At 43.0% G+C, this 11,543-nt stretch overlaps 1 protein-coding gene across 1 annotated transcript; it reads right to left on the reverse strand.

Moving 5' to 3' along the window:
• Positions 1-10,720: 10,720 nt before the first annotated feature.
• Positions 10,721-11,322, reverse strand: LOC310867012 (NADH dehydrogenase [ubiquinone] 1 alpha subcomplex assembly factor 2-like; the record flags this gene model as incomplete). Its single annotated transcript, XM_083776806.1, has 1 exon — positions 10,721-11,322. The coding sequence occupies exon 1, from the start codon at positions 11,207-11,209 to the stop codon at positions 10,721-10,723; it is 489 nt and encodes a 162-aa protein (XP_083632932.1). The 5' UTR covers positions 11,210-11,322.
• Positions 11,323-11,543: the final 221 nt, after the last annotated feature.

Raw genomic sequence — 11,543 nt, forward strand, 5'->3', positions numbered from 1 at the left:
AATGTTGACATACAGCCATCCTCCCCCAATACACGAGATAGAGGAGACTTGATATACAAAACATTTGTTTAATATTTTCCCCTAAAATGTATCGTTTTCCCACTGTAAATTGCCGGCCAGACTGTTTCATGAACAGCGTGTGTCTGACCCAACAAGTCTTAGCCTAATATTGTGCCTGGTCAGTCATGCTGTAGCTACTGTATGCAATAGATTCATCAATAAATTATTGTTTCTAATCTTGATTTAATATGCGAATAGGATGTGTGGCAATGGACATGTTGGGCTGTCGTTTTTGTTCATCCAGTGATTGAAACCCAAATATAAACTAGATTTGAGAACTCAGTCTCATCTCCCAACTTAAAACTATAATATGCTCTCTACTTAAAACCATCAACACTTTTAACACTATCAATAATGAGAACTCAGTCTCATCTCCCAGTCTCTCAGTCTCATCTCTACTTAAAACTATCAACACTTTTAACACTATCAATAATGAGAACTCAGTCTCATCTCCCAGTCTCTCAGTCTCATCTATACTTAAAACTATCAACACTTTTAACACTATCAATAATGAGTACCAGTACCACTACCACCATTCTAACTACATACTGGCTACCAACACAGCAAGCTCACACCCTTTCTTCATGGACAGTATTTTCTACTTACGAATTAGACATTTGAGCGTGACTTTAATTACTAAATACAAAATGTGTGGCAACACTAGCGCTGTGGGACTGCTACGTAACCGTTGCTTCCTCCTGGGGCAAACAGCAGATTCCATTTATGTTCCATTTGTGGGGGATATCTGATCACCGAAACTGGCAAAAGCACAAATAACATGCACATTTTTGATTCTGGTAAATGTTACTTAGGCTGTGCTGTGTTCATCCTCATTTGCTTTGTGGAGAACTGGAGACTGAACAACAAGGCTGTTCAAAGTCCACAGTAACGTGCATAAATCATTGGATGTCACGCTCACGGTCACATATGGGATTTGGTCATTACTGACCCTGTGACACAAGAGACAGAGGAACGGATGTTTCGTGAAAATCATTCATTTTAGACTATAAAAACAGATGTGTTTGGAACAATGATTGATTGAGATGAACATATAAGCCTGTCCTCATTTCTCTCAGCAGCTGTGCATTTGGTAATTTACATAATAGCTTAAGTTTGCCTAACTTTCCCTAAATAATTATTGGTGCAAAGGAGTCCTAGACTGCAAGGTTTACTGAGCGGTAAATGACAGTCACGACTCATGATGGGGGTTTATTGTTGCAACTACAGTAAGCAGGGTAAAATGCAATCAGAAATGTGCCACTAGAACATGAAATTGTCGGCACAAGCTTTTCTTTGTGGTCCATTCAATATTCCAAAGCAGTGCGGTAATTACTGTAATTTCACAAAACCCACTTATCTATACAGTAAATGCCTCGTTTTGTTCATCCTACAGCAGAGGAGCTTATAGATATTGTTATTGACTGTATTGACATTCACAATTGTAAGCTCATGCCAATAACACATTATGGCCTAATCACAAAGAAGACAGATTCTGACAAGAGAAAGGTAAGAACATTGGGGTAGAAAGGCTCTCGACTACAAAAGATTCAACTCCATGTGCACTTACAGTGATAAGCCAACTCTGGGGTTTCCGCTTTTCTATGTTGTGGGAATATGGAAAGATAAATAATAGATGTACGTTTTATTCTTTATAACAAATACAGTGTGGTAGGATGGTGTCCCTCGGTCTCTCACCCTGTTGTCGTGCTACTATGTGATTTGAGCCGCTGCCTATGTAAATTGTGCTGCCTTTTAAGGCAATAACCGACTTGTGTTTTGTCCTCGTCCAGATAGGGCTAGATAGTGCAGAGTGGATGGGATTATGAGATGTATGGGGTGGGTCATCCAAGCATGGATGACCCATGCATTTTTAATCAAATTTATTCCACAAATGAATTACTCCGTTAACTCATTTATTTTGACAGCCCTGCCCTTGCCTAAATAAGTGACGCTATAGGTTCACATACGGACAGAGTAGGCTAGTCATCATTTGGAGTTTTAGGTTGCAAATGAAATGAGTCAGCGCCGACAACTCTGCCCCGAGTCCCAGGCGTATGGGAGTTTTATACGGCGGGCGTATGGGAGTCTTGATACGCCAGCTGCTCTGCTATCTTCTTCATACTTGACTGCAGGCCCTGTGGGAAAGGAGATGGATCCGGGACTGGAACAGGACCCCTCCTCAGGGGAATACTCTCAAGCCATCACTATTCAACAACTTGTTTGTTTTGGATGAATGATCATCATTCATATTCAAACTGTCAGGCACTGCTCACAGATATTGAACAAAACATTATTATAATATGCCCTCCCCCTAGTCATATCCATGCAAATGCAAAATAAATACACAAAGATCCTCGCGGTGGGGCGCCGGCTGGCCAAGTGGTCCAGGCGCAGGCCACATATAGAGGCTTTGGCCTGACAGCGCGTCGCGCGTTCGAGTCCCGTTCATGACGGCCTTTGCTGCGTGTCTCTCCCTTAGAGTATATATGAATAAAGCTAACCTTGAACCTTGAATCTCCCCTTCTCTCTCTCCCTCTTCCCTGTCTATCTTCACTTGATACTATCAATAAAGGCAGAAAAGCCAGAAAAAAAAAAAGAAAAAAAAAGATCCTGACGGTGCAGTGGATGCACTTTGTTGGCCCATTATTAGGCCAGTCAATCTTGACACTTGATGGTGAACAAACGCTATTTTCGTGCTCAGACACAGCCAGGACACAGGGACAGACCCAGGGACACAGCCACATACACAGCTGTCTATAGGAGTGCATGGTTGCACCACTCAAAAAGGTGCAACCATGCAATAGTAATCGTTCAAGTTTTTTTTAGGATCCTTAGGATAATCCAAATAACATTAAAAAAAAATCATTATTATATAAAATTGTGGATCATGGTAAATTCAGGAGTTGAACGTTGGGGTACCATTGAAAACCTATATAAGGCAAAGATTTCAAATTTGTCAAACTAGGGGTTATTCATGATTCTGAACCCCACAGCATTAGTTTTGCACGAAAAACACTCCTTGGGTTAAATTTGGCCATATAGCCATTTGCCCAAATTTGTGAAGACTGCTATATGGCCTTAGATTGACTGGGCTATTATTGCTAAGACAGAATGAAAGACTTGTCTACTCTGGGAAAATGTTGGTGTATTATTTGTGGTATGTTTGGTTAACGTCATACGTGTTCACATGCTGCCTTTGCCCCACAATTATGTTATACTTTAGCTATTGAAGAATAGCAGATCTACAAGCGAGTGCCGCGCTACGGCTTGTAGATCTGCTATTTTTTGAAAAATCTTGAAAATGTAGAACACAAATCTTTGAACACTATATTCTTTCAGAGCGAACGTTTTTATCTCAAATCTTTGCTTCTGGGTAACAACATATTTTCAGATGGGGGTCTGTGGCCATACACATAATAGTTCTGAGAGTCCTTGACATGAAATAGTTTGAGCACCACTGACATTTCAGAAAACTGTCAGGATTTAGAAGACATTCTGAGAATCTGATCTCAGGTCTAAATGAGTGAGTGTGCATGTATGTATGTATGCTGCAGCTGCTCCGTTTCAACAATCCCCACTGCCAGGCCTGTCTTTTTCCTGTAGCCCCCATGCATGTAAACTTTCGTCTTAACAGAACCGACTAAGGATTCCACAGTTGGCAGCTCGTCAGTATACAGCCGATGGACTGAAACACTGCGATCAACTAACCCTCAGTTGCCCTAGGCTGGCTGCCTTTTTTTATTGTCTGTTTGCAGTACCATCCGTTACTCCTGCTCATCATTAAGCCCAGTGTAAGTGCTCAGGGCTCCTTGCACAGAGAAATGCTGAGCTTATTAGAATGTTTGGCTTGTTAACTTGCTAATGGTCCGGGGTGTTTGCTCGAGGTGACCATAAAGCCATCACTTACGTCCGTTTGTTTCTAAACTCAATTTCATGCTCTCCCGAGCTGATGCTTTTGTCCCGGGGAGAAGGTGATAAGCAGGCCGAGCATGCGGGAGGCACTGTATGTGTGCCCCTGAGTGACAGACAGGGTGGCATGGGGGCATGCTGTGGAGTTATAACGTTCAAATCCATAAGAACTTTGAATGTGCGCTACACTATAGCTAAAAGTTGGTTATAATGAAGTCCTGCTTAGTGGGCTGGTTGATACAGTGTTTTGAGAGAGACGTTCCCTGCACATCCACGTAATTAAATAATTTCTCATGGGTTATTTTATTCTCTTAATTACACAGGGGGCTGGCTGCCTGGCAATCAAGAGCTTATTTACTTTGTTTAATGAGTAGAACTATTTATAAGATGATGAGTTGCACGTTTACTACACAATGGGAAAGTTTAACAAAGGAAAAAAAATCACATATAAGGGCCTTCCATTCTCAGTTCAATGGCCACTGTATGTAGGATAAGGGATATTTAGCAGCTTACAAAAACATGTATCAACACTCACTATAATAGCATAACCTATTTAAAAATAATCTTATTGGAATGGAAAGCTATTTAATCCTTTTCCTTAATAGATAATGCTGCTAAGCCAGGCAGCCTGAGATTTTGGTAAACAACAGTCTGCATCTCATTGAAATGCAATCTGCTTGACTCTGCCAGACTCTGTTTCTCTGAACCATTGATTGATTTCCAAGGGCTTATCCCATTTATATCTCTACATGATAGTGGCTATTTCTAGCGTTCAATTCTCAGTGGTGACAGCAGTAATATTCCACTCAACATTATCCATCATTTATTGAAGAGATTAAGTTGCGCGAGATGTCAATAGTATTTCTACTGTCAAGTTTGATTGCAAACTAATAAATGGCGTCTCAAGAGTTACCGAGACTCGTAGGAACGGACGGTTTACGATTCTGTCCCTATCGGTACATAACTCGGATGGCGCGGTGCCGCACGTGACGTGGCTCAAGTCACCTTCAGGCTCCGACGGTGAAACAGAGTGTACCTTTCTCAATCTGACTGGTATAATGTGACTGAAATCTTATGCTGCTGCTGCTGGTTTTGCTTGTAAATGTCTTAATATACATTTTGACAACACAAAATGATGTTGTACCATAACATGAGACAGTAAATATTGATGCATTAGTGTATATATACACTCAAAGGTGAATTCAAACCATGACGCAAACAACTTTCTTTCAACAAAATTAAACATGACACTTGGTACATTTTGCCAGACGGGTTGGGGTGGAGATGGGGTGTTGGGTGAATTCTTAAACTACTGATGACTGATGAGACATGCTGTGACACCAACATAATTAATTATACACCATATTCTGGGCTGATTTTGAGTTTTACGGTAGATTGGTTTTTTTGTGAGCAGGCTGGGGGTCGAGGGGTTCTGATCTTATGAGACATGCCGTTTGATTGAATACTTTAACATTAAGTTTGAAAATTAGTACAGCGGTACGATTATACAATGGTGCTAAGAGTATAATACAAAATGCCCTATGAAGAACGAAAATACATCGCATGGATGCACCTGGGACGTATCCTCAGTGATGTATCCCAAGGTCATCGGGGTTTCGGGTCTCCCAACATCATACCCCTCACTCGGGTGACCCAGCCGGGGTGATCAAGTCCCGACTTTCGTCCCAGTAGCTACCCTCGATCAGACCCATTAGGGAAAGACCAGGGCCACACAATCCGTTGGAACCACTCCGGAACTACTCTGCCGGGACTGGGAGGCACCATTCTGGCGTGTGGAGGGACTAGGCTCTGTGGGCTGACTCCTGTCCGGGGCCCCTCCTACTGTATGTCTCAACAGGTCCACTCCTGCTCTCACCAGGTGCAGCCAGGACCTGTGTGTTGCACCAGACTCCCGGTACCAGACACTTCATTCAAGAGTTCGTGGATTCTTGAGCCGCAATGGTTCTGCAGGCTCGAGTGGCCCTCATAAATGCCTCACCGCAGGTTTTTTGGGCTTCCTCCTCATGGAGGATGCAGGCTGTTAACAATTAACATCATTATTGTATTATAATAAATATTTTACAGTACCATATTGTGTACTCATTCCGAGCTGTAATGCATCCATTCTAGTATTGTCCATTTTTGCCATTATTTGAAATGTTGAGGGCGGGGCAGCATTTTGATTGATTTCAGCCTGAAATATTGTGAGGGGGGGGGGGGGGGGGGGTGCTGGCTATGTACCTTTGCACCTCTACACCAGCATGCCTATTAGAGCATTGGACCATGGACCAGACAGTATTGACATGTCAGAGATTTTATTCAGTCTTTGCAGATACAGTTATGGCAGTGCATGGTGAATGTCGGATGATGAGTGATGATTTGACTGGCAAGAGACATAAATAAATAACAGTCACTAATGAGGATAAGTCAGGCGTAATACACAGTAAGAAACATAGGCAATGCAACAAGTAGGATATATAGGAAAGGCAGACTTACATTAATGCATCAGTATACAGGCACATAGGAGTTGTGGTGCTGCGAAACAAATGTTTGTAGTTAGGCCTATATATCCCTCAGGTGTGCAGATTATTAGCCCCGCCCACACCACCAACAGGCAACCTGCTACTGCTCCGCCCACACTCTCAGCTAGAGTGGTGGGGTTTTCTATACTGCCATTGGGGTCTTCACTTCAGCTTCGAGATGGGCTGCCAATCTTTAAAAGCTTCGTTATATTCCATGGTCTAAATTCATATTTGAGTAGCATGCATCAATACTTCATTATGCTAGGTACTGCACGTACCTGTATAAATGATTTGTGTTGTCAAAATTAATATTAATACATTTCTGTGTAATTCACAATACGCTTGTGAGTCTTGACAAAAAAAACTATATATTTTGCTTTTTTAATCCTAAAAATCTGCAAGGGTGTTATCTATGCAAAAATGCATTGAAAAAATACAATTTGGGTGCACATGAACGTCAGTGGATCACAAACGAGTAATGTTAATAGTGTTTATTTGGATTGAGCCAAAGAAAACAAGAGAAAGTCAATTGATCCTGTAACCCAAGGGAAATTAACACAAAGTTGTGTTAACATGTGCACCGGCTGTTGCTTAGTTTAGTTTAGTTAGTTAGTTTAATAAACAGCTACCAGACCTGTATCTAAACTGACAAACAATTCCCAAGCAACACACATCCTCAATGAGCCACACACACACACACCCACACCCACATCCACACCCACACACACACACACACACACACACACACACACACACACACACGACAGGGCAGGTTGTAGACCATCTGTAATTATGCCATGGCCCACTAATGGAAGAAACATTGTGATCCGAGCATCTCTACATTAGCTGTTCTGTTCCCCACCTTAGTAGTACTAGCCTTACTGCGGTCTTCATCTTGCTACCACTGCACGTATATCTGCTGTCAGGCGGTTCAGGTGATGTAACCTAACCTTGTAACGTATTGCTCCTCTGCTTTTTGAATGATTTTGGGGAACCTTTTTAATCCTTTTCCTTAATCGACAATGCTGCTAAGTCAGGCAGCCTGAGATTTTGGTAAATTGCATCTCATTGTAATGCAATCCGCTCGACTCCGCCAGATTCAATGTGCGTCTCTGAGCCATTGATTGATTTCCAAGGGCTTATCCGCTTACTATCTCTACATGGTGGCAATTTCAAGTGCTCAATTCCCGGCAGTAACTTTCACAACTTTACCCATAATTTATTTGTAGAGTTCAACTTGCGTATGTCAATAGTATTTCTACTGGCTGTTGGACTGTAGTTGAAATTGGTGCACCAGTAGTACATGTCCCAGAAGGAACTTTCTTCCAGTTCAAAATAAGTAGTAGCAGTTAAAAGAAATTTGGCTCATCTCACGTCCTTCCTAGACTCCTACTTACATCGATTATCCTTCAGCGCAGTCTCCCACAGCTGTCAAGAAATTGCAGCTGTTGACCTCAAGTTCAGTCAGATAACTCACGAATAGACTGAACAAATGTTATAGAATGTGAATACAAATGTGTAATATTTCATCTTGGTGTTCGGCTCCGCTACATTTTTCTCCCTGCTCGGCACAGTTAAACAGATAGAGATATACAATATCAACCCCTCATGGGGAACAGAATAGCAGAGCCCACCGGTGGTGCTGGGGTGGCGGTGGGAGCAAGCAGCGCATAACAAACTGGAACGCATATGCAGAAGGAACGCAGGAAGAACACAGACATGCTGCATTCACACGGGCAGATGCAAAGATCACAGCATAATTTGCTGCATGTCGCTTTGTAAAATATGTTGCTCACACGGTCGTTGATGTTACCAAGTGTGCGTCCTTAGTGACGTGTGTCATTGCAGCTGTGGTTGTAGCTTTGTAGCTTTTGCAGCAGCCACAAACGTCGGATGCGTCTTTGCATCTTCATGTCACTGGCTTCCATTGACAATGAATGGTAGACTGTATCTTTGCATCTGCCCGTGTGAACGCAGCATTAGGTGAGCTTAAATACCCCAACCAATTGGTCAGCCGATTGCTACATCAGCATACGACATATGGGTCTTGCAGAACACTGAATACACCCACATAATAATTAATATAATAAGTAATGCAGCGTACAGTATTAACCTCTCGAGTATACCTGACTGAACTAATAACTCTGCAAGCTACGTATCATTTCATCGATGGGTTTCAAGATTGAGAGGTTTTGTCTTTAAACCCATTAGCTGTACTACGTTCTGTGCGAGACGGTCTGCTGATTCACCAGCTGGAGGAGCACAGTTGCTGTATAGCCTTCAGATCACCACCCAGGTTTTCAAATCAATATCAAATCAATATCCCATAATATGCTACCCAAGCAGCCATTCCTCTGGCATGACCATAGCGTGCACACCCCTTTCCAGTCTAGGGGAGATAAGCCTGTTAAGTGAGCAGGAAGAGGCAGACACCCCACCCTGGGTGCAGGAGGCTGGCATTCGATCTGAACGGACCGATTAGCTTCTTACTCCCTTCTAGGTGGGTAAGCTGAAGAACTGCTTCTTCCGTTGAACATTGATCAGAGCACAGCAGGCGCACCGTGGGGCCCTGGTACACCTGCTCTCTGGCAGAACACAGCACATTTAGAATTGAACAATCACACCCGTGTGAAATGACTGGGGCGCTATTGTGATCGTACATCAATTTATGTTAGCGGACATTTGACATTGCTACATAATATGTAGCAATGTCATTGGCCAAGCGCTCCCACCAACATGTGATTGGTTAGCCGATTTGCTCGTTTACATATGACGTAAGTTTTCCCTTCAATGTCAATGGCGTTTAATTATTATTTTTTTTAGAGAAAGAATATTTTATTTAACATGAACGCTAACATCCCTATTCTGGGAACAGAGGCGCTATATATACACATAACCAAAAACAATTCTGCATGCTGTGAGTTTCTGGCAGATCGGTGTAGAGGAGATAAAAAAGGTATCCAAGATAGACCGCATGTCAACAATATATAGGGTTTATTTATTGGACTTTGACTTCATTTTCATCAACCTGTTTTAATGTTTTGTGTAAAGCACATTGAATTGCCATGTTGAAATTTGCTATACAAATAAACTTGCCTTGCCATGACAGATTCAGTCCACCCACAAAAAACATCTTATATCAAAATTGACATTCTGACCGGGCACCCATTTTGGTGTCAGCATCATGTTATGCTTTAGCTATTTAAAAATAGCAGATCTACAAGCTCGTATCGCGCCACCGAGTGGCGCGATAAGAGCTTGTAGGTCTGCTATTTTTTGAAAAATCGAAGAACGACTGACATTTTTAGAATCTGATCTCAGGTCAGAATGGGTTCATCAGGACCAGTGTGTGTCCGGCGGAAACCTCGTATGAATCTGATCTCAGGTCAGAATGGGTTAGGGAGGACTGGCTGGTTGGCGAGGCGGCAGCCCCACGGCATGGCCCTGTGATGGACCACGTCACTATGACTCAGCCATAACCATATGAGTTCTCAAAGCAGCTACGCCCAAATATGGAGTGTGTTATCTAGCAAACCAGTCAGTTCCATATATGGGCGCAAAAGGGAGCATGCCCCTATATGGGCATAAACTGATGACATCAGTGATATAGGGACAATTAAGGACTGACATACAGGATATCCCACATACTCGTAGAGCAGGTCGTCCAATGATCCATGGGTCGGCGGTTCGAATCCCGGCTCCTCCTGTCTACATGTCGAAGTGTCCTTGGGCAAGACACTGAACCCCCAATTGCTCCCGATGTGCTGGTAGGTACCTTGCATGGCTTCCGCCGCAATCGGTGTATGAATGGGTGAATGTAATGCACAATCTATGTAAAGCGCCTTGGATAAAGGCGCTATATAAATGCACCATTTACCATTTACTCCGTATGTGGGTATATTGGTTAGCTCTGTGGCCCAAACTAGACGTGTGGGACGCATAGCTGCCCGAACTACAAATGCAATCGTTTACTCGCCAGAGGATGTCATGAAAAACCCTTCACAGTGGTTATAAGTATAACTGCAGCATAACTGTTTTTGCCTAGCTTGCATTCTAAAGAGTAACACGTTTTCTTTGTCAATTAAAAAACAAAAAAAACAATATTGTGTATCTACAGTCCCTTTTTTCTTTTTCCGTAATGTGCGTGCAGTCACAGTATTCATTCAGGTTCTAGGTGTGATGACGATAAGATGTCAAAATAGTATCTTGTATACACGTTGAGTATCCGTCTATCTTTTAGCATTAGGCATCCAGGAGCCAGGCTGGAATGTGTTTGCAGTGCTGCTGGGCTCCTCGCTGACTTGTTGCTTGCCAAAGCTGGCTGTAGCTGCGTGGCCTTTGACTACAGTCTGGGGGGGAGCAGCCACCAGACCCTCCTCATACTCCTTAGCCTGGAGGAGCACATCTCTCTGCTCCACCTCCATGGCCTTCAGTTTGATCTGCTCCCTGTACCGCTGATTCTTCAACAGCTCCACGATGGAGGGGGGCTCCTTCCCTCTGCCTCGGATCCAAGCATCCCATTCCGATGGTACGCTGCCCTCCGTGTACTCGTATTCTGTGGGATTGGCTGCTACCACCGTCCGCTTGGCACGGACGAACCTTCCCGTCCAAGTCTTCTGTTCAGGGATGATGTAATATTTGTTTCCGAAAGGATCTGTACCAACATGCTCACGGACTATCCCAAACGTCCGCCGTAAAAGACCTGCGACCCTGTTCATTATGTCAGACAGACAGACAGACAGACAGTCTGGGACAGTACAGTTCACACCGGTGTTTTGTCACCTGTCTGCCTGTCGCTACTACACAGCTACTACCATAGAAATATCTATGGCTACTAATGGCGTTTAAAGTTTTGATGTTTAATTTACGTCATATTTAGCAAAATTATCAGCTCTTATCATCATACATCATCATGCATCATCTCATACTGGCCAATCAGAATGCCTGTTGAAAAGGAAATTCAAGAATGCCTGTTGAAAAGAAAATTAAAGCCTAAATCACAGTACTAGACCAGTGCACCGGCCTACTCAGGAACAATGACAGATGGAAATG

The sequence above is a fragment of the Protomyctophum parallelum genome (assembly GCF_964188405.1).
Source record: "Protomyctophum parallelum genome assembly, chromosome: 11".
Classification (NCBI taxonomy): Eukaryota; Metazoa; Chordata; class Actinopteri; order Myctophiformes; family Myctophidae; genus Protomyctophum; species Protomyctophum parallelum.